General features: G+C 42.9%; 1 protein-coding gene across 2 annotated transcripts in view; it reads right to left on the bottom strand.

Annotated features, from left to right (window-relative positions):
* LOC115315203 (medium-chain acyl-CoA ligase ACSF2, mitochondrial-like) overlaps window positions 1-18,879 on the bottom strand; it is a 90,837-nt gene that overhangs the window by 31,728 nt on the left and 40,230 nt on the right. The window contains exons 8-9 of one of the 2 annotated variants that reach the window (XM_040210411.1): window positions 13,347-13,442; window positions 7,135-7,283 (exon numbers count right to left, since the gene is read on the bottom strand). In XM_040210411.1, the coding sequence (XP_040066345.1) occupies window positions 7,135-7,283; window positions 13,347-13,442 (245 nt within the window). The remainder of the gene's footprint in view (window positions 1-7,134; window positions 7,284-13,346; window positions 13,443-18,879) is intronic. The other variant, XM_040210412.1, reaches the window with a different exon arrangement.

Below are 18,879 nucleotides of genomic sequence, written 5' to 3'. Positions count from 1 at the left end.
AACCGGAAACGGCCACCTAAGAGCTGCGCTCTATAAGAAAATCCGACGGCTCTCGAAAACCAGTACACAACTTCAACTTAGAGCCTTTTGTTTTTATTTTGCCTCTGATAAGCAGAAAATGGGGAGCTGGACGTTCCTCCCTCTGAAAGCAGCCTATATTTAAAGGGGTACAAAAACCAAATGCCAGCGCTCATTTGTTATCTCTAATTTGTTGCATGTTGCAGCATAACCTCAAACATACCAGTCTTTTGTTGAAAGACACAAGCAAATTAATTTTAAAGATAATCAAATCATCATTCAATGTGCACCTGGTGGATGCATGCGGAGCCTATTTGGGAGGTAATCTAGCAACTTTGGGGAACTCGCAACGTAGTCATGACGTAGCAAGTTACATCGGAGCAGCGCCGCTCTTTGGAATTTCAACACTTTCCTTCTTAGCTTCCCTCCTCAACTCACATATCGCGCATTGTACCAACCAGTCCAAGAAGACGGAAAGGAAGGACTCCCCTCTTTCTCGGACCCTCATTCGTGCAAATGGGACACAGCCATTCTCCCTCTAGAAGATTAGCCCGTCGCTCAAAACTCGGACAAAAGTTGCTTTTCCCACCCCGTTCAGCCCTAAGCTGACAGTGTTGTGGAAGCTACGTACTCCTTAGGCCAGCACAGGCTCGTCACCCCACGGGTACTTCGAACCATAAAGTTATTTCAATAAACGCTAGAGGTTCAGCTGGCGCTCGTGTCTACGGGACTTCCGGTTGCAAATTGGAGCAGACAGCATGCAGTATACATTTCCAGCCTCCCTGTGTATTCCTATAGGAAAACACGCGTGAATTTTGTGTCTTCGCCGGAAAATAACATAAATAATGTTAGGAAAATCAAGACGGTTTAAAATCCCAGCGTTCGGCGTTCAGCGTTCATCACTATCCGTCCTTTTTCTCGCGACTTCTTCCTGTCCTCCTTTTCGTCGTCTTCTCATTCGCAGCACCGCCACAACACTGCCCCCCGACGACACATGAACCTCGTCCTGAGGTAGTGAAAAAAAATATTCAGTCAGGTTGGTAGGGAACCAGCCGATCAAAATGAACTACGTGAACTTTCCGGCTTATCAGGTGCCGATCCCGGTACACGACGTTGTTTAGTCGCTTGACAACTTCGTAGGGGCTTTCCGAATTGCGCTGAAGTTTCGGGCAGCTACCTTTGGTGCGGCGTGGCTGATGCAACTACACTTTGTCTCCAGGCTGGAGTATGCGACCCGAGCAGCTTCGGTTGCAGCGGGTTCTTGCACTTCCACTGCTCAGGTGCAAATGTTTTCGTGCAAAATCGTGCACACAGATCAGTTTCGTTCGCAGGTAGCGGGAGTAGTCAGAGTAAAGAACTCTGCGTGTTGTCTCACGCGATGGAAGCACTGGCGTGCCAAAAGTGATGTTCGCAGGCAGCCTTAATTAGCTCCCGGCCCATTAACAACATCGCTGGCGTGAAGCTTGTCGCAGTATGAACGGCTGACCGGTAGGACATTAGGAAGGATGGAATTACACTCTCCGAAAAAAGAGTGTCTTATTACACCCTTTGTCCCATATAATACACCCCAAAACTTCAATTCGACGTACAGCGCGCTATAATCGAACAGGCGGCCCCAAATTTTACGAGGGGCTTGATAGCCGTGTGGTACAACTTATTAAGATAGGTAATGTACGTATTATTGAAGACAAAAAAGATTATCGGAGTTTTCTTGACCCTACTGAAAACGCTCCGTGTTTTCTTTCTTTGGTCTTTGATACGTACTTTAGCAATTTAATAAGTTATACCGCACAGTTATCAAGCCCCTCGTAAAATTTGGGGCCGCCTGTTCGATTTTAGGGCGCTGTACGTCGAAATGAAGTTTTGGGGTGTATTATATGGGACAAAAGGGTGTATGGTGGTAACTTCGTTTTTTTTACAGTGTAGAGTGTCCCAGGTTGTCCTGGTGCTCGTCAACGAAGAGCGAAAGGTATTGCTTGAGTGAGCGGTTGAGCCTTTCTAACATGCCATTCGACTGAGGATGCAAGGGCCTGGTTCTCGTCCTCCTAACTCCGAGTGTCTCACACATGCTGTTGAACACTTGCGACTCAAAAGTCCGACCCTGATCAGAATGAATTTCCTGTGGTACCCCGTATCTTGTAACGGTGTCTTCCGTCATGATCCTGGTTACAGTGCCTGCGTCGTACGTTTGTACTGGAAATGCTTCTGGCCATTTGGTAAAGTAGTCAGCAATCACTATGACGTACCGATTTCCTTGTGTCGTTTTCGGTAGTGGACCTACAACATCAATGGCCACTCTTTCAAACGGGACACCGACGTTGTAGGTTACCATCCTCCCTCGGCTTCGTGATGGTGGTCCTTTACGCGACGCACAGTGGTCGCACTTTTTACACCATTCGCGCACATCTCGAGTTGATCCAACCCAATAGAATCTTTCTCGAACTCGTTGTAGGGTCTTGTATATCCCAAGATGTCCGCCAGCAGGACTGTCATGAAGTTCACGCAAGACGCTGTCGACACGGACTTGAGGTAAAATGAGCTGAAGCGTGCTGTTTCTTCCGTCTTTGCTCTCCCAGCAACAATCCATCCTGTAGAATGGGGGAATCCCATTGTGCCCAGTATGCTTTCACGACGCTGTTGTATGGTGCAACCACGTTCCAGCTGGGTACTTCTCCCACCCGCTTCCACTGCAAAATAGGTTGCAAATTGCTGTCGTTTTCTTGAAGCACACGGAGAAACTATGCAGTCCAGATTGTCGGGTCTTGGTCATCTTGCTGCTGTTCTACCATCGCAGGGCACGTAGTCGTTTGGGAGGACGACAACGGTTGGCAGTCCAATGGAAAGCGCTGCTCGCTTTTCAGGCATGGGCGACAGTTGCCAGACAAGCAAGGTCGCCGCGAAAGTGCGTCGGCGTTTGCAGGTCCCTTGCCCGGTCTATGCTCAATCCTGAACTCGTATTGTGCCAGCCGCTCTAACCACCTAGCTACTTAGCCTTCCGGGTTCTTCAAGTTTAAAAGCAATTGAGTGAGGGATGCATGATCAGTCCTTAAGAGGAACTTTGTGCCTTACAAGTAATGATGGAAATGGGTCACGGCTTTTACAACTGCCAAGAGCTCCCTTCTCGTAACGCAGTAGTTCTGTTCTGCCCTGTTTAGAACTTTGTTATAGTACGCATTTACTTTTTCAGAGCCATCATGAATCCGGGACAACACAGCACCCAAACCGACGTTACTCGCGTCGGTATCGATGGCGAACTTGCAGACTGGTCGAGCAAATCCAAGATCTGGAGGGGCGCTAAGGGAATTCTTGAGTGTGAGGAAAGAATCTTGTGCTTGTACACTTCATTCAAACGCCGTATTCTGTTCTGATAAAGCGTACAGCGGTTTGGCAATTGTGGCGAAACCTTTTACAAATCGCCGGTAGTAGGTGCACAGTCCAAGGAGGCTTTTAACGTAGCGCTGATTTTGAGGTTGAGGCCAGTTTCTGACGCACTCTGTCTTCTCAGGGTCCGTCTCCATTCCTTGTTCAGAGACGATGTGACCGCGATAATGCACTCTCTTTTGAAATAGAACGCACTTCTTGGCATTTAGGTTCAAGTTTGCCCTCAGACGGTCAAATACGAGTGACAAATTACAAAGTGCTCCCTGAAAAGTTTTGCCGTGCACAAGTATATCGTCCAGATAAACCAAGCAAACGTCCAGCGGCAGGCCCTTTAGGACCTGGTCCATGAGATGCTCAAACGTTGCAGGGGCATTACAAAGGCCAAACGGCATTACTTTGAATTGTCGGAGACTATCTCCAGTTGAGAATGTCGTCTTCTCGCGGTCTCTTGGGTTCATTTCAACTTGCCAGTATCCACTCCTGAGGTCTAATGTGGAAAACCAGGAAGACCCCGCAATCGCGTCGAATGTGTCATCAATCCTAGGGAGTGGATAGGAGTCATTCTTGGTGACATCGTTCAATCGTCGGTAGTCAACGCAGAACCTCGTGCTGCCATCTTTTTTCTTTACCAAAACGACCGGCGACACCCACGGGCTGGATGAAGGCTTAATAACATCTCGTTGTTGCATATCTTGGATCATCTGGCCGACTTCGTTACGTTTTGCCAACGAAATTCGCCAGGGCTGTTGCTTAATCGGAGCTGCATTTCCTGTATCGATGCGGTGTTGAGCAACACCTGTCCGTCCGGTCTCCAAAGAAGAAGCAAACACATCTCTCTATTCGTTGAGTAAACTCAGGAGATGTGCTTGTTGTGCTTGATCAAGGTGGCATTTGGAGCGGCCTGCTAGATCCAGCAAGGAAGCCGGCAATTCCTCTTGTGTCATATGGACAAGATCCTTTCGTGGGGGAGTAAAGCTCACAGCACGAGACCACTTCGCAATGCCACACCCCTTCTTTAGGTGGATAGGTTTATCCGTTAGGTTGGCAATGCGGATAGGAGCCTTTTCGTTGCCGAAGTCTATTAGCGTTCTTGCTATAATGATTCCTGGAATAGTATCGCACCTGGCGTCTCTTCCAGCGACCACAATACCATCCGAGCAGTTATTGCCGTCCGTCACCCAGATAACGTTTTCGCATTGTGGAGAAATCAAAGTGGACTTGGAGCATAGAAGGAATCCCCCGCCGTTTTCTAAAATTGCTCGTTGGCTGTACAAGATGACGTGTTCTTCACTTACGTCCAATGTGTGACTCTTGAGATCCAGTGAACAACAATTCGCCTGTAGAAAATCGAGTCCAAGGATGCATTTCTCAGATATTCCAGCCACAAAGGCAACTTGAAAAATCAAAACGGTTTAAAATCCCAGCGTTCGGCGCTCAACGTTCATCACCATCCGTCCTTTTTCTCGCGCCTTCTTCCTGTCCTCCTTTTCGTCGTCTTCTCATTCGCAGGACCGCCACAACAATAAATTTTGTCATTTCGGTTGTACCGGCTAGAATGTACCTTTATTGGTATTGTGAAAGTGTAATTGCTTTAGTTACAGCATTTTTCTTTACCACTGAACGATGTTAAACTTCGCTCTATTTCAGGCCCAAACCTCTCTTCCGAGGAAGGTATGTGAAAACGAGCGACGATACTAAGCAAACTAACGATCAAAGGGAATGTAGAGTGTGCTCAAGGTTTGCTAGCATTTCGGCGTCCTGTCACTGGATGAAAATGACCCCGTCGTGCATCTTTACGATCGGTTAAAGAAACATTCGAACACAAAAAATAAAGCACGTTAGCTACGAAAGGTGTGTCTTTTGATTATTTCCTATGAGGGGCAGTTTTTATCTGGCACCTGCTCTCTGGCTCCCCCTATTTGCAAAGATTTGGAGCGTGCGGGTGAGGATTTGAAACCAGAACAAGCACCTTCGCATATATTCATGAGCAGAAAAAATAAAGCAGTACTTATTTATTGCAAATCTGACTATATTACCTGGCTTTCAATTTATATTGATCTTCTGCGCCCACAAGAAGTAACTTATCCAGTGTTACTGCGTAGTTCTTACCATCTCTCTTGGTTTTCCACATGTATTTCGTTCGTTTGGCACGTACATCCCCCATGCTGAAAAGCGTCAACGCCGTGTTCGCGCTAACAGTGTCCGACAGTGCACATAAATACACTTACGGAGCGGTTTTAACGCCGTTTTTCATGCCACGAATTTCAAATAAAAATACTCTAACTGACTGATTATTTCGTCTTTATGACTGAGAAATGTTCCAATGTGCCTAGTACGTACAAATTGTTCGTGATATTTGCTCTTATAATCGAGCGCAGAGAGAAAATGCACTCGCTTTTTCCGACTGCTTGCTGTCTGCTTCAAAATGCAACAGCACACTAGAACCAGCTGAGCCTCTAGCGTTTATTGTAATAACTCTATGCTTCGAACGGCTCGGTTGTAACGCGCTGACGTCATTGACAACACCACAACGCTGACAACGCCACCAAGGGCAAAGCTCACAACCACGCCAGCCTTGCTACGTGACGAATGCGGGGAATCTTTTCTTCCTGTTTTTGTTTGCGCTGGATATCCCATGACGCATCGCGCTCTAGGTTCGCTTCTCTCCGAGCGCTTGCTCAAGTGCACCGGTTGGAACGAAAAATATAGCCAGTCGTTCAAAACACAAACGTGCGTTTATCACTTACGGTTATTTTCCGTCATACCTGTCTCATTTCAAAAAGAAATTTGAATATTTCAAGTTTTGTTTCCGTACACCTATGAAGCACATTTTTGACTGGGAGAAAACTTGCCTTGTTTCGCATCCACCACGTGGCTGTAATGCCAAAAAAAGGTGGGCTACGATTACAGGCAGCTTGTGATTGTACTCCTGAACACTTTCTTTGGCTATACAGGCAAAGGTACGGGAGTGCGTGCGTGAACGCCAAATAAAGTTGTGCACGCGCACACTTCATCTCGTCGAAAATGCCACGGAAAGTTTCCCACGGGTATAAAAAAAGTAGTCTCAGTTATTACACAACTGGTAATCGAAGCATTTTCTTAGTTGATTTTTTGTAGATCTTCTCCTAAAAAAAAAAAAAAAACAAAAAAAAACGTGATGCTTTCTTCTTTTTTTATTTTAAAAACAACAAAAAAAAAAGTGTGCCTCCTAGACAGCCGTGTTTCAGATCGATTCTGTCCGTCTGGCTGCATGTTGGGGAGAAGAGTGCAAATGTCTAAAAAATGTTCTGGTACAACTGCATACAAAGAACACAATACGAAACTAATATTTTTATGCCTTGACTTGCAGCGTTTGAGGCCGTTTATTTTCTGGGGTTATTTATATATCTCCTATGATATCGAAAATACCTAAGTCAGCTCACGAGGGGATACAAATATGTTTTTTCTACAGGGAATAAGAAAGCATTCGACCACAAGCTGATTCACGTTTTATTTCCAGCTGGCACAATACATTAACTGACTTCAAACAACTACACTAATATTGATGAAGATACTGTCTAACGCTAGGATGCAATAAACCTGTCCCAGTTTTGATCTGCGAATTCCTCCATAACGGAATACGAATTAGTATGCGCCGTTGGCGTAAAGTACAATGCCGAAATATGGGCATCCCTTTGTAATGCTAAACAACGTACGCGGGGGAAGAGTAGAGAATTCATGAACGCTTCTTGTCACCTGTGCTTTGTGATGGCTTCCATAGTCGATTTCGGCTCGAAGAAAGGCCCCGGCAACACTACCGTGGAGCCGAACATCGTGGCAGTCAAGACGCCCAGCGTTCTGCCGAATCCGTAGATCAGCTGTCCGTTCAGGCAGAAGATTTCACGCTGCAAACAAGAACATTCCTTCTTTTTACGAGGCAATTAAAAAAATACTACTTTAATTTTGCACAGTTTGACTAATTATTTTATAGTTCGTTTTCTTTTTTAAATTTCTTTGCACCGATTATGTTTCTTTTTATAATCTAAACCTGGTCGTTACATGGTGCAGTGCGCTGATGACGGTCTATAAACACAAAACCGTTTTTTTTTTGGTAGCTTAGTAATGTTTTTTTTTTTTCCTTTGAGTGACGACCTGCTGGGGACTGTTAATATTTTTCTTTTCTTTTGCACTATACGCTTCTCTGCTGGTTGTTAGGCCCTTCGCACAAAGAGGATGTACTTTCGTAAACCAGCAAAATTCGTATCGACTATTTCACGTGAATAAACTTTATTCTGTTTCATTTTCCTGAGCCTCGCGGACATAAAAAGTGGCTTCAAAGCGGTTGTGCTTACTAAAACCATAAGGAGTGTAGTGATCGTGAATAAGCTTAGGAACGCAAGAAGGTGTATGACACTGGCGCTAGTATGTTTGACCTTTTGAAATTGCAAAGTAAAGCAAAGAAACCTGTTCTTGTCATAACCATGAAGCTCCAGGAAAGGTTACATTCCGAAACTAAATACTTGCGCATGCTTGTGAACATTTACTCTTTAGTTATGCTATTCTTGTAACGCGCCGTTAGGAGGTTTGTTTCCTTGACGTGACGATTTTTTACCGATTTTTAAACAAATTAGTTATCTGTAATTGGAAAAAGGGTCCTTGCGTGTATTCAATTCGAGAAGCGTCACTCTCGGCATTTTTTTTTTATCACTTAAATCCGGAGCTCCCCAGGCCGGAAATCTTTTAACTGAGCACGACGAGCTCCGTAGAAGCGCTTGAGGAACTTTTTAATGTCAGGATTTATTTTCAGCACATTAACAACGAAACAAATCAAGTTGGCGGCCTAGTTGCTTGAATAATATAAACATATTTACACAAAATACAAAACAAACAAGGCAGGAGAGGACAGCACAAGCGCAACGTTTCCGATCATGGGAGTTTGTGTTGGGTGTTAAGAATGTCCCATGTCTTGAAATCGTTTTGCCATTCCTGCTGTTCTTAGTTTTAAGTAAGGTCAAGTTCCTCCGATTCTAGATTGCGCAGTGTTTGCAGCTAGTAACAGTGGATGAAAAGTACCAGAACATGAGCGTTCTGTTACATTAGTTTGTCTCTTTATTCCTTGATAGTACCACCCCAGAACATCAGCACCCCGACGTCGTTCGGAAAGCGGGAACTAAGCATACGTGTGCTCAGCCAGTGCGCCAATATGAGAACCATTATAGTTTACTTGTTTTTTGTGTGAATTAGAGACAAACGGTAACGCTTAGCTCTCTATTGTCTAGCCTCCCGAGTTATCTATTCCTAACCGGCGTGACAAAGCATACATCTAACGAAATAGGAAGTAACTGCTTAAGGTAATGTGGGCAAAATGAGACAAAATATTTTACTTTTTTTTAATATTGTTTTATTATTTAAAACAAACACAGCATCGGGATATTCTTAGATGTCTTGCCCCTCTGCTCAATGAAGATTACTTAACAGGAGCAAACGAAACATTAAACAAAACTACACTATATGTAACACAATGTCTCATTTTGGCCCGCCTACATGTGGGGCAAAATGCGACGATGTACAGGGGCACAAAGAGCCACACATAGAAAACCAGATGTGCTTTAGTGTTTTCAATAAAACACTTGAAACACATTGTGTCACCTGCTATACACTCTTTCTAAGCCTACTCCTTGCATTTCATGCATTGGAAACATGATGAATGAGTGGGTGCTTTTCTTCACAGTTCATTGGGTAGCAGGCACTGCCAGTTTCTTGAGGTGTGCATCGCACGGTTGCAGAAAGCGCGGACACTGAGTGCTTCTTCGGGGGATCAATTTCACGTTTGTTTTTAACTTTTCTCTTCTTTTTTTTTGTTGTGAGTGTGTGTGTGTGGGGGGGGGGGGGGAGGGGGGGATTGCGACGCGTGGAGCGCCGGTTCTTGGTTGCTTTCGCCAACATCAGCTCTGCCTTGTGGAAGAGGAGGACGTTAGAACAGTGCTGCTCTCCGACGAACTTGTTCAGTTTTTTTCTATTCTACGCTAGTTACAGAAAAAATACTCTCAAATCTTATAGGCTTCTTTTTTCTTTTTTTTTTTTTGTAGAGCCGCTGTTTTTTGCATTTTTCAAGATTGTTTGGCACGCCTTTGAAGCGCACACTTTGGTACGCCAAACATTGTGCCAGCAGTGCGAAGTGGTGAGGCTGCTGCTTCAAGCATTCAAGAGATTTGTTCGTTTCCCTTTGGCTCTAGGCAGGCCTAGTTGTTTTCCTTTTATACGTTCGGACTATCCTAGACATGGGTGGAAAAATAACATGACTCAATCAAAATACGCGCGATTTGCCCAGCGCCCCCCCCCCCCCCCATATCCCGTTATGTAAATAAATATATTAAAAAGAAAAAAAAACAAAACAGATCTCTCAACTGTGATCCGCAGGAGTTATTAAAGTATACCAATGAAATTAAAGCTTACCTTGGCAGAATAGTCGGTGCCAACCTGAATGCTCGTATCGAGAAAAAACTTCGCGCTGAATTTTGTTCTTTTTTGGAGGGGACAAACACAGCAACCTCAACTCCGCATTTTGTATATCGGGAACAATCTTAGCGACAACTTTGATTTTTTACACACGCAAACTGTAGTTGTCACGGCACCGCCCGGTGAAGTTTAAACGTGCCCCAATTGCTGTCTAGGAGACGGATGGCGCTAAAATAAGACGCGGGGCAAAATGCGATAGCATTTTGCCCGGCGCCTCATTTTACCCCAGCTTACACTACTTGTGGCAACGCGGCTCTCCTGGTGTTAAATATAATAAAATCAGTTTCCAGGCCTTAAGGCTCCTTCAGTTCTCACACTCCGTCGACTGTTGTTTTTTTTTTGCTATCGAAATCCTAACCTCCAAGGAATCTGGGGTGAATCTTTGCGGATTGCGGAGACCGAAATTCTGCACTGTTTTATAGATCAGCGGAGGACAAAGTTTCTATATATATATATACATAAAATTTTTCAGTACCGTCGTGCAGGTTTGAAGCTTGAAAGCTCAACATTTTGATGGATTGACAGGCCCCTTTGACGATTTATTGCTTGTTTTTCTTCTATTTGACTCGATACCAGAACCTGGCGCGTCCATGGCGTAACACTCTACAGAAGAGCGGGAGCTAAGATGAGGCGGAACATGTAACAACATTGGCAAAGGTTAAGGCTAATAAATAATAATATATTGGGGGCATACATACACACACACTTATATATATATATATATATATATGCCCATAATAATTACTTTTGACTATTTATTGAAAACACGTTGACTTCTTGTTCACTCTTGTTACTTTCGACTTTGAATTCCTCTTCACGTGGTCAACATAACGTTTGTTCACTTTGTATTAAAACGTTTCTTAATGTTTTTCTTCAGCCTTAAACCTGTTGACTTTCTATTACCTTTATGTAGATTTTTTTTTCTCCTGACTTTTTGGTGGCAGTGTCATCGGAAAAACTGGAGACGTCCAGTTTACTTCGTGCTTGAAGGTGTTCAGTTGACTCTCTGAAGCCATTGTCAATGGAATCTACAGACTTTCTGTTGTCGTTTTATTGAACATGGTACATCTTGGCTAGGTCTCAAAAGTCGCCAACTTTCTCAATAGTCTCCGACAAGGTGAGAACAGTATGGAGCAGTTTCATTTGTCTCGCCTCCAGCGCGAGCCTTCTACACTTGACAACGCCTCGGCGTCTCGCGCACCTCGAGCGCGCGGTGAAAGCACGACGGAAGGCATGGGGCGCATGCCCTCCTTCGTGTACCAGGCGTTTGAAAGCCACGCCCTGCCGTTTTCACTTTGCAAGGGCTATAGTGACTTTAAAGACCCCATCGAACTAGTCAACTAGTGAATCAAAGAAAAAAAAACTATACTGAAAGGGTGGTGCGACAATTTTTCTGCTCTGCGCCAATACCGCTTAGAACGTATCCCTGGCGTTTATGACACAAAGAAACGGTCGTCAATTTTTCTCCCCACGCAGTAAACGTCGCAGTAAGAATTAAAGAGAAAGGAGCGGCGTTTACCCTCTCAACTCGCAACCCGAACAAGCGACCACGTGGTCTAGAGCCAATTATATGCCGACAATGTTGATCATAGCCACGCGCTGGGGTTAGCAAAGCACAGAACACGCGTTGAGTTCCAAGCATTAGTAGGGTTCGGCGATTGTCGTCATTGCCGCGATTGGACACGGGCGACTAGCCGAATGCTTGTCGAGCTATCGGTTATCACGAGCCCAAATTAAGCACTCACGCTATGCTAGGGTTTAATCTATAAGTCGCCGTTCTTGCTCTATATTTAATATTTCTTGACGTTAGTCTCGAGCTCTAAGAAAAAGCATAATACTTCTGGTGAAAAAACGTTCGCATTGGCAATCGAATTTAACAAGGCGTGACATGTGTGTTAGTCCTTCTTGCCTCACCCTGTGCATTCTTCGCCAGTGGTCCCAAACACGGGGCCCGCGGGCCGCAAGCGGTCCACAACTCTCTGGGATGTGGCCCGGAAGCACCCCATGGCCGCGAGCCTCCCTTCCTATCCCTCGACCTCCGCATGTGCAATAAATAAAAGTTTTATACCGCCAATTCATTTCCTCTGGAAAAGAAGCTCTGCTCATAAAGCGTATCTGCACGTTTTGCACTTCTATGCTTCTTTGTTTTTTGCCGAAATCCTATTTCGTCTAAATATTTGCTTCGGAGGTAGTCCTGGTGTAAATCAGACGGAGTGGCACTGAAACTGCTAGGCTACAAATGTGAGCTCTTTGCTCAATGAGGCACCTGGGCTGGACAAATTCTTGCTCAGCAGGAACAACTGTCGCAAATGAAACTATGAGCTCGGGGTTTTAGCGGTCGGAAATGCATTTAAATTGCAATTGTTTTCTTATACTGCTGCTATAAACATCGCCCAGAAAGCAAAAACTGTCATATAAGTTATTTTATCTACACCTGGGTTGAAAATAGAGAATTATGCGACAGTTCAAAGACGGTGTGCTTTGTTCTCGGTCTATTCAAAGAGGCCAGTAGGTTCGTATTTTAAATCTTCTTATAAGAGCAGGCGGGGTCCCAAAATTGTCGTATGTGCGAATAAGAGCTAAATATGGCAAAATGGTGACCTCAGAAAAGCAGAAAGCACAAGGTTCCTTCCTAACGAACATCCGGGGTGTCACTGCGACATTCGGCTGCGTCGCAACGTAAAAGACATCTGTTTAAATGTCTTTTTTTTTGCATCAAATTTAATATATATATATATATATATTGTTCCCCCCTTCCCCTCCCCGTTTTCCCTCGCCCGTTCGGGGGTAAGGTATCAGGCCCCCACGCACGAATGAGTTGGAGACCCCTGTTATCCGCTGTATTACTGGACGTTACGTTTATATTACGTTACAAGAAAACAATAACCGAAGTCAGCAGCTCGATTACTTTTTTGACAGGTGGCATCGTGGTGGTACATGGCGTCAAACGTGCAGGTGCAGCAGACGTAAGATATTGTAAGGTTCACATGAGTTTATGTCATCAATACCCATGTGCACGGTAGTCTTGAAACCCATCTGTCGAAAGGCGTTTTCAACGTCGCCACTAAAATATCAGGAATGCCTTCATTTGCACTGATGGCAAACAATGTTCCTTCTGCGTGAACGACAAAACGAATACTATTTCTATCCCCAGCGGGAATACAAGAGTGGTTGTCGATATGTTCCTTTATATGGCAGCTATCCTCAGGTTATGATGACAGAGTTCCCGAAATCAATGAATATTACGTCACGTCGAGATCTTACACCGGAGGAAGGGGGGAAGGGGTTCAACGATTTTCAGTAGTTGATGAAACACCCGGCAATAGATGATGCATATGACATCGGTTACTTCGTCGACTACGTACTTTAAATTTAATGTGAAAATATTATACAATAGTTAGCCTAAAATAGCTCTAGTTGTAGTCGTAAAAAAACAATAAATATGATACCTGTTTATGGTATCCAACAAAGCGGCCCACAATGTTGGCGTTGTTGACAACGTTGAAATGAGACAGTCGCGCTGGTTTGGGCTGCCCTGTCGTTCCCTGCGTTCAAAAAATAAAAAAAAATAGAAAAAGAAAAGCACGTGTGATATTTTGCAATATTTGTAGCGTAAGAAGACAGGGTGATGTTTTACGGAAATATTTAGACTCTATCACGCCTTACCTTAATAGCAGCGAAGGATACGATTTTTAGTGGTTGGCTTTGAAGTAGCACCGCACGGTCAAACTAGCTTAATGGCCCAAAATATATAATATACCGGGTGATATTTTGAATGAAAATATAATTTTCAAATAACAGTACGAACTGCTAGCTGAATACCGCCTTCGATAAGCGTTTTTCGAGGTCGGCGGACATTATAGAATCAGATAAGCGCCACAGTCCGTTGAGTAGTTACCCACAATTATTTTTGTTAATTTTAATATTTGAAACCAAACATATGGTTCCAATTAGAAACTTGCTGAGCATCATCGAAAACCACTAAAGCAGGCCAATTTAAATCTACTCGAAGCTCGTGAGAGACGCAGGGTGCACCAAAGTTACCACTCGCGCAGCTGCCGCAAAGCTAGCGGCGGGAAAACGCGGATAAGAACTCTTTGTTTTTAGATTGTTTCCAATAAAACATATCACTCGGTATATCTGCATCTGTATACCGCCACGCGTGTTTTAGCGAAGGCTTCTAAAGGTCCCTAAAAATAGGGTGATTGAGAAACAAACAAAAAACCAGGAACGAAATTCCAGACAACAAGGACGTCAAAAATTGAAAAGGCGCTCTAATAAGCTAATTTCTTATTAAATATTAATAATAATTAAATAATAATTTCTTATTAGAGTCGAACGTTCCTTTTTGGAGTGGTTTATAGAACGCCAAACGCACCAGTAGATTTTTTGGAGGGCTTGAATGAGTTTTTGTGCAAATATGTAAATGATACCACCAAGGTAATCATGACTGGGGATTTTAATTTGCCCCATGTAAATTGGGCTCTTTTGACGGCTGGTGGCATTAATATCCTCAACGGAAAAAAAATAACTGACATAACGTTTAATCACAACCTTACCCAAATAGTCATGGAATACACTAGAATCACTGACCAGTCTCAGTCAACATTAGACCTTGTCTTTATTACAGAAAACATATCTGATTACGAGATTTTAATTGTAGAAGGAATTTCAGACCATAAAATGATTTTGTTTACGATTCCACTACCACGACATGGTCATTGCAGGGTCGCTAGGCCCCTAATTGTTAAAGATTTTACTCGCGCAGACGATACAAGTATTATAGATTACTTAGAGACATCCTTAGAAACATTAGACCAACTAAGCATTACAAGTACAGTAGATGATCTGTGGAATTTTTTTCAAAACTACTACTTCCTTTTGCATTAATTCCTTTGTTTCCAATAAAACTAAAAAGACATATCGCACAAATCCCTGGATAACGCGTGAAGTTATCCACCTAAAACGTCAAATCAAAAGACACAGAAAAGGTTTTAAAGAACATATAAATGCTCTAAAAATTAAATTAAAAACATCACTCAAACAAGCCAAAGAGAGATTCTTTTCAGTGACTCTTCACAACTTTTTAAAAACTGCCCCTGTATTGCGGAGAAGGCGCCGTGTAACCGAGCTTTCGGTTGCACGTCAAAAGATCCCCAGGTGGTCGAAATTAATCCCCAGTCCTCCGCTGGGGCGTGCCAGATGCCCGTCGTAGGTTTGGCACGTAAAACCCCCAAATTTTGATTAAAAACTGCCCCTGAAAATTTTTGGCGTTTCTTAAGCGGAAAGATGGAAATGATCGAGCAGATTGTTGAAAAGGATGTGGTCATTTCTGACAGTGCAGAAATGGCAGATCGGTTTAACGTGTTTTTCCAATCAGTCTTTTCAGCCCACGAGGTACAAAATCTCGATGAGGCCTTTCATTCTGATATTGAAACGAGTACGCCAGAAATAGAGATAAGCCAGTCCGGAATATTTGCTAAGCTATTGTCACTAGATACAAAAAAAAAATTAACAGGCCCGGATAAAATACCGAATGAATTCTTAAAGCGATATGCAGAGTGGCTATCTTTTTATTTCAAAATTATCTTCGACAAATCATTACAAGCGGAGTCACTCCCGCAAGATTGGTTATCCGCACGTGTCGTCCCTGTGTTTAAAGGAGGAAGCCGCTCTACGACAGAAAACTACCGGCCTATTTCATTGACCAGCGTTTGCTGTAAAGTGATGGAGCTCGTCATTTCAAAATATATATTCACTTTTTTAGAGGAGCGAAAGACGTTATACTCTCATCAGCATGGCTTTCGAAATAGTTTGTCAACCGTAACGCAGCTTGTAGAAACGTTTCATGATTTTTCTCTATCTGTAAATAATAAGGAACAGATCGATGTAATTTGTATAGACTTTTTAAAAGCATTCGACCGCATACCTCACAAAAATTATTATTAAAATTAAAAACGATAGGGTTGTGTGATAAAATCGTTAACTGGTTAGAAGCATACCTGTCAAATCGGAGTCAAAAAGTGTAGATAAATGGAAACATATCTCCACTTCTATCTGTAACCTCAGGAGTCCCGCAGGGCTCAGTCTTGGGACCATTATTGTTTTTAATATATATATATGATATAGCTACGCACATTGCAGAACCAGTAAAACTAAAACTTTTTGCAGATGATTGCCTTCTTTACTTTGTGATAAACAATACTAATGATCAATTAGCTCTGAATAGGAACCTGGAAAATCTAAGGCAATGGTGCGAGGACTGGCAAATGCAAATAAATTTTCGTAAGTCGACATATATCCATATAACAAACAAAAAAAGCGTTTTGAAATTTTGTTATAATATAGGCAATGTTAATTTGAGTGTTGTAAACAGTTTTAAGTACCTTAGTGTGGTGATCTCACACGATTTGCAATGGCGCACCCATATAAATAATGTCTACTCCTCTGCCTATCGAAGTTTGTGCTTCCTTAAACGAAAGTTAAAACATGCAACTAGTAATGTCAAAATCGCAGCTTATAAGACAATGATCCGTCCTATTTTAGAGTACGCAAGCATTGTATGAAGTCTAAACAAAAAAGTAGACATCAATAGACTAGAAAAAATTCAAGGGCAGGCTGCACCGTTTCATTCTTAATAAATACAAACTAACAGGCTCTGTGACTGAAATGCTTAGCCAGTGTGGACTTCAATCATTAGAAACTAGACGGAGAATAGCGCGGCTAAAGTTCTTATTTGCGTTGTATAACAATCACTTGAACATTGAACCTGAACTATATTTAAAAGAGACACATAAACGATCGCGCAGATTAAATCACAATAAAACAATCCAACTGTATAATAGTAGGATAGACGTATTTAAATATTCATTCTTTGTGCAAACAATTGAAGACTGGAACCAACTCCCAGATTATGTCATTAATTCTGCAAATATGTCTCAACTCGAGTCTTCTTTAGAAAAGATATTTACCCAGCAATAAATAAAAAGGGCGTTTTTCCTTTTTTTCTATTTCTCTTCTTTTTACAAAGTGTGGCAATATGGTTCACGTTGTCTTCAATTAAAATTTGTATAACAGTCTTCTTCTATTACGTACATATGTATAGAGTTCAAATTTTTGATATGACTGTATATATATTGTTGTTACCTCTCCTGTAATAGCCTTCAAGTGAAGGCTGACAGTATTCTTAAATAAAATAAAAAAAAATAAATAAAATAAGTAAAAAAAAAGTTGCTCATTAATCTTTTAAGTTGTTAAAATAAACACATGGTTTTATTGAGAACTTGCTAAGCATCTTCGAAAGCCACTAAATTAACTTTTGTAACCTTCTGAAAACTGCAAAAACAAAAAACAAAAATAAAAAATAAAAACGTTGAATTTAAATGAGTCCCTAGGTCTCGGTCTTTTATCGGAGCGCATACCTGCCCCAGCGGCACTGCTCCCCGGTAGTATGGCGCACGTGTGTTGCGCGTCGAGGCTACTTGAGAATCGGACCGCAAAGATGCGCTTCGACAGGAAACCCAAACCTAGAAACCTTTCCAAATATAGCGTTTTCGTTTCGGAACGCCGTAGATGCTGCTCCGGACTAATATCTTTCCAAAATGAGTTAATTTATTGGTTTCCGACGATTCTTAACAAGTTTATCAATGAAACCAGTTGTTTATTGGCGCAACTTCAGTTAATTAGTAATGTTTAGTGAAATATTTAAGAAATTACTATAAATTTGTCGATCATTGGCGTCAACCGTTGCTGGAATTTTATACCCGCGTTTTTTTTTTTTTAATATTTGTACTCAGCCACAGCCTGTTTACGGATTTTTGAGAGCAACAGATGGAACTCCGTGTATTCATAATGACCAAAATTTCCTCGCTGTTGTGGCACGAGTAATAAAAGTGTGATGTGTGTTTCGAACACCCGGCAGGTCAGCCCTCATGTACACCCATAAATTGTGGGCGCCGGCGCGACTCCCATGATCCTGGCCGTCCAGGTTGGTCAACGCTTGGACCAGAAGGCCATATTTGTACCGCGTAGTGGTCAAGAGAGCCAGGTCACGCGCACCATCCTCGTGCCGTCTGGATAATCTATGGCAGAGGCGGTGCACGGGTACTCGTTGGATGACAGCCAAACCAAAAGGTCACATTGCTCTCACCTTGTCTAGGTCGAATTGAATGCATTTTTTTTGTTTAGTTGATACTCGAGACTTTATATTGTTCCTCAATCTCAGGTATGCAGTAAGGAAAACCGAACGTAAGACTGACGTCATTTAAATCTATATTATCTCGTAGAACTTGTAAATTTTCCACCCTAAGGCATGGGTTGAAAAAAAGCGATTCTGCTATGCCTAGGCCACGAAAATCGACGAAGGTTTTGAAATCTATTTTCGTGAGTTATTTTATGCGACGTGAAGATAGCATTAAGTGCTCAGCCGCTCATTCAATAAGAAAAAAGAAAAGCCCAATGGGCGAACCTCCGTTTGCGAAGCTTTCAAATCGATTATGTCATCTGCCTGATTTCAATGGACAATTTTGACAAAAGGCGGCACCTCTATGCCTGCTTGACGCATTACGGCCATTCGATACGCGGTGCATGGAAACGTAGCTACGCCTAAAAACAGAAGTTTATATTTGCTTAACCATTTCCTATATAATAATGATGAAGAAGCAGGACGACAACACACAGTACATGTCGATCTTGCTTGGAGTGAATGTTTTTGTCTTCTTCGTTTATAATGCCAGGATGGATTAGACGCGCCGCTTCTGTATATGCGAAGCGACTGAGTCCGTCAAAGCCTGCCACTGATCCGCTCCACAATTCACCGCGGCGTGTCGTGCAATCGGGAATAATCGCGATGTGTCTTAGGATCTTCTGGGAGGGCGAATTTATGCAACCTGTAAGCATGTTGCTCAAGATCTCGGAAGCCCCCGTGAGCACCGGCCGCTTCTTACTCGCTGCAGGATTGTTTCGATTTTTAGGGTACGGCCT

The sequence above is a fragment of the Ixodes scapularis genome, unplaced genomic scaffold (assembly GCF_016920785.2).
Source record: "Ixodes scapularis isolate PalLabHiFi unplaced genomic scaffold, ASM1692078v2 PGA_scaffold4__175_contigs__length_147842914, whole genome shotgun sequence".
NCBI classification, from domain to species: domain Eukaryota; kingdom Metazoa; phylum Arthropoda; class Arachnida; order Ixodida; family Ixodidae; genus Ixodes; species Ixodes scapularis.
Note: the sequence above shows the minus strand (reverse complement) of the source record. Positions and strands in the feature narration are given on the sequence as shown.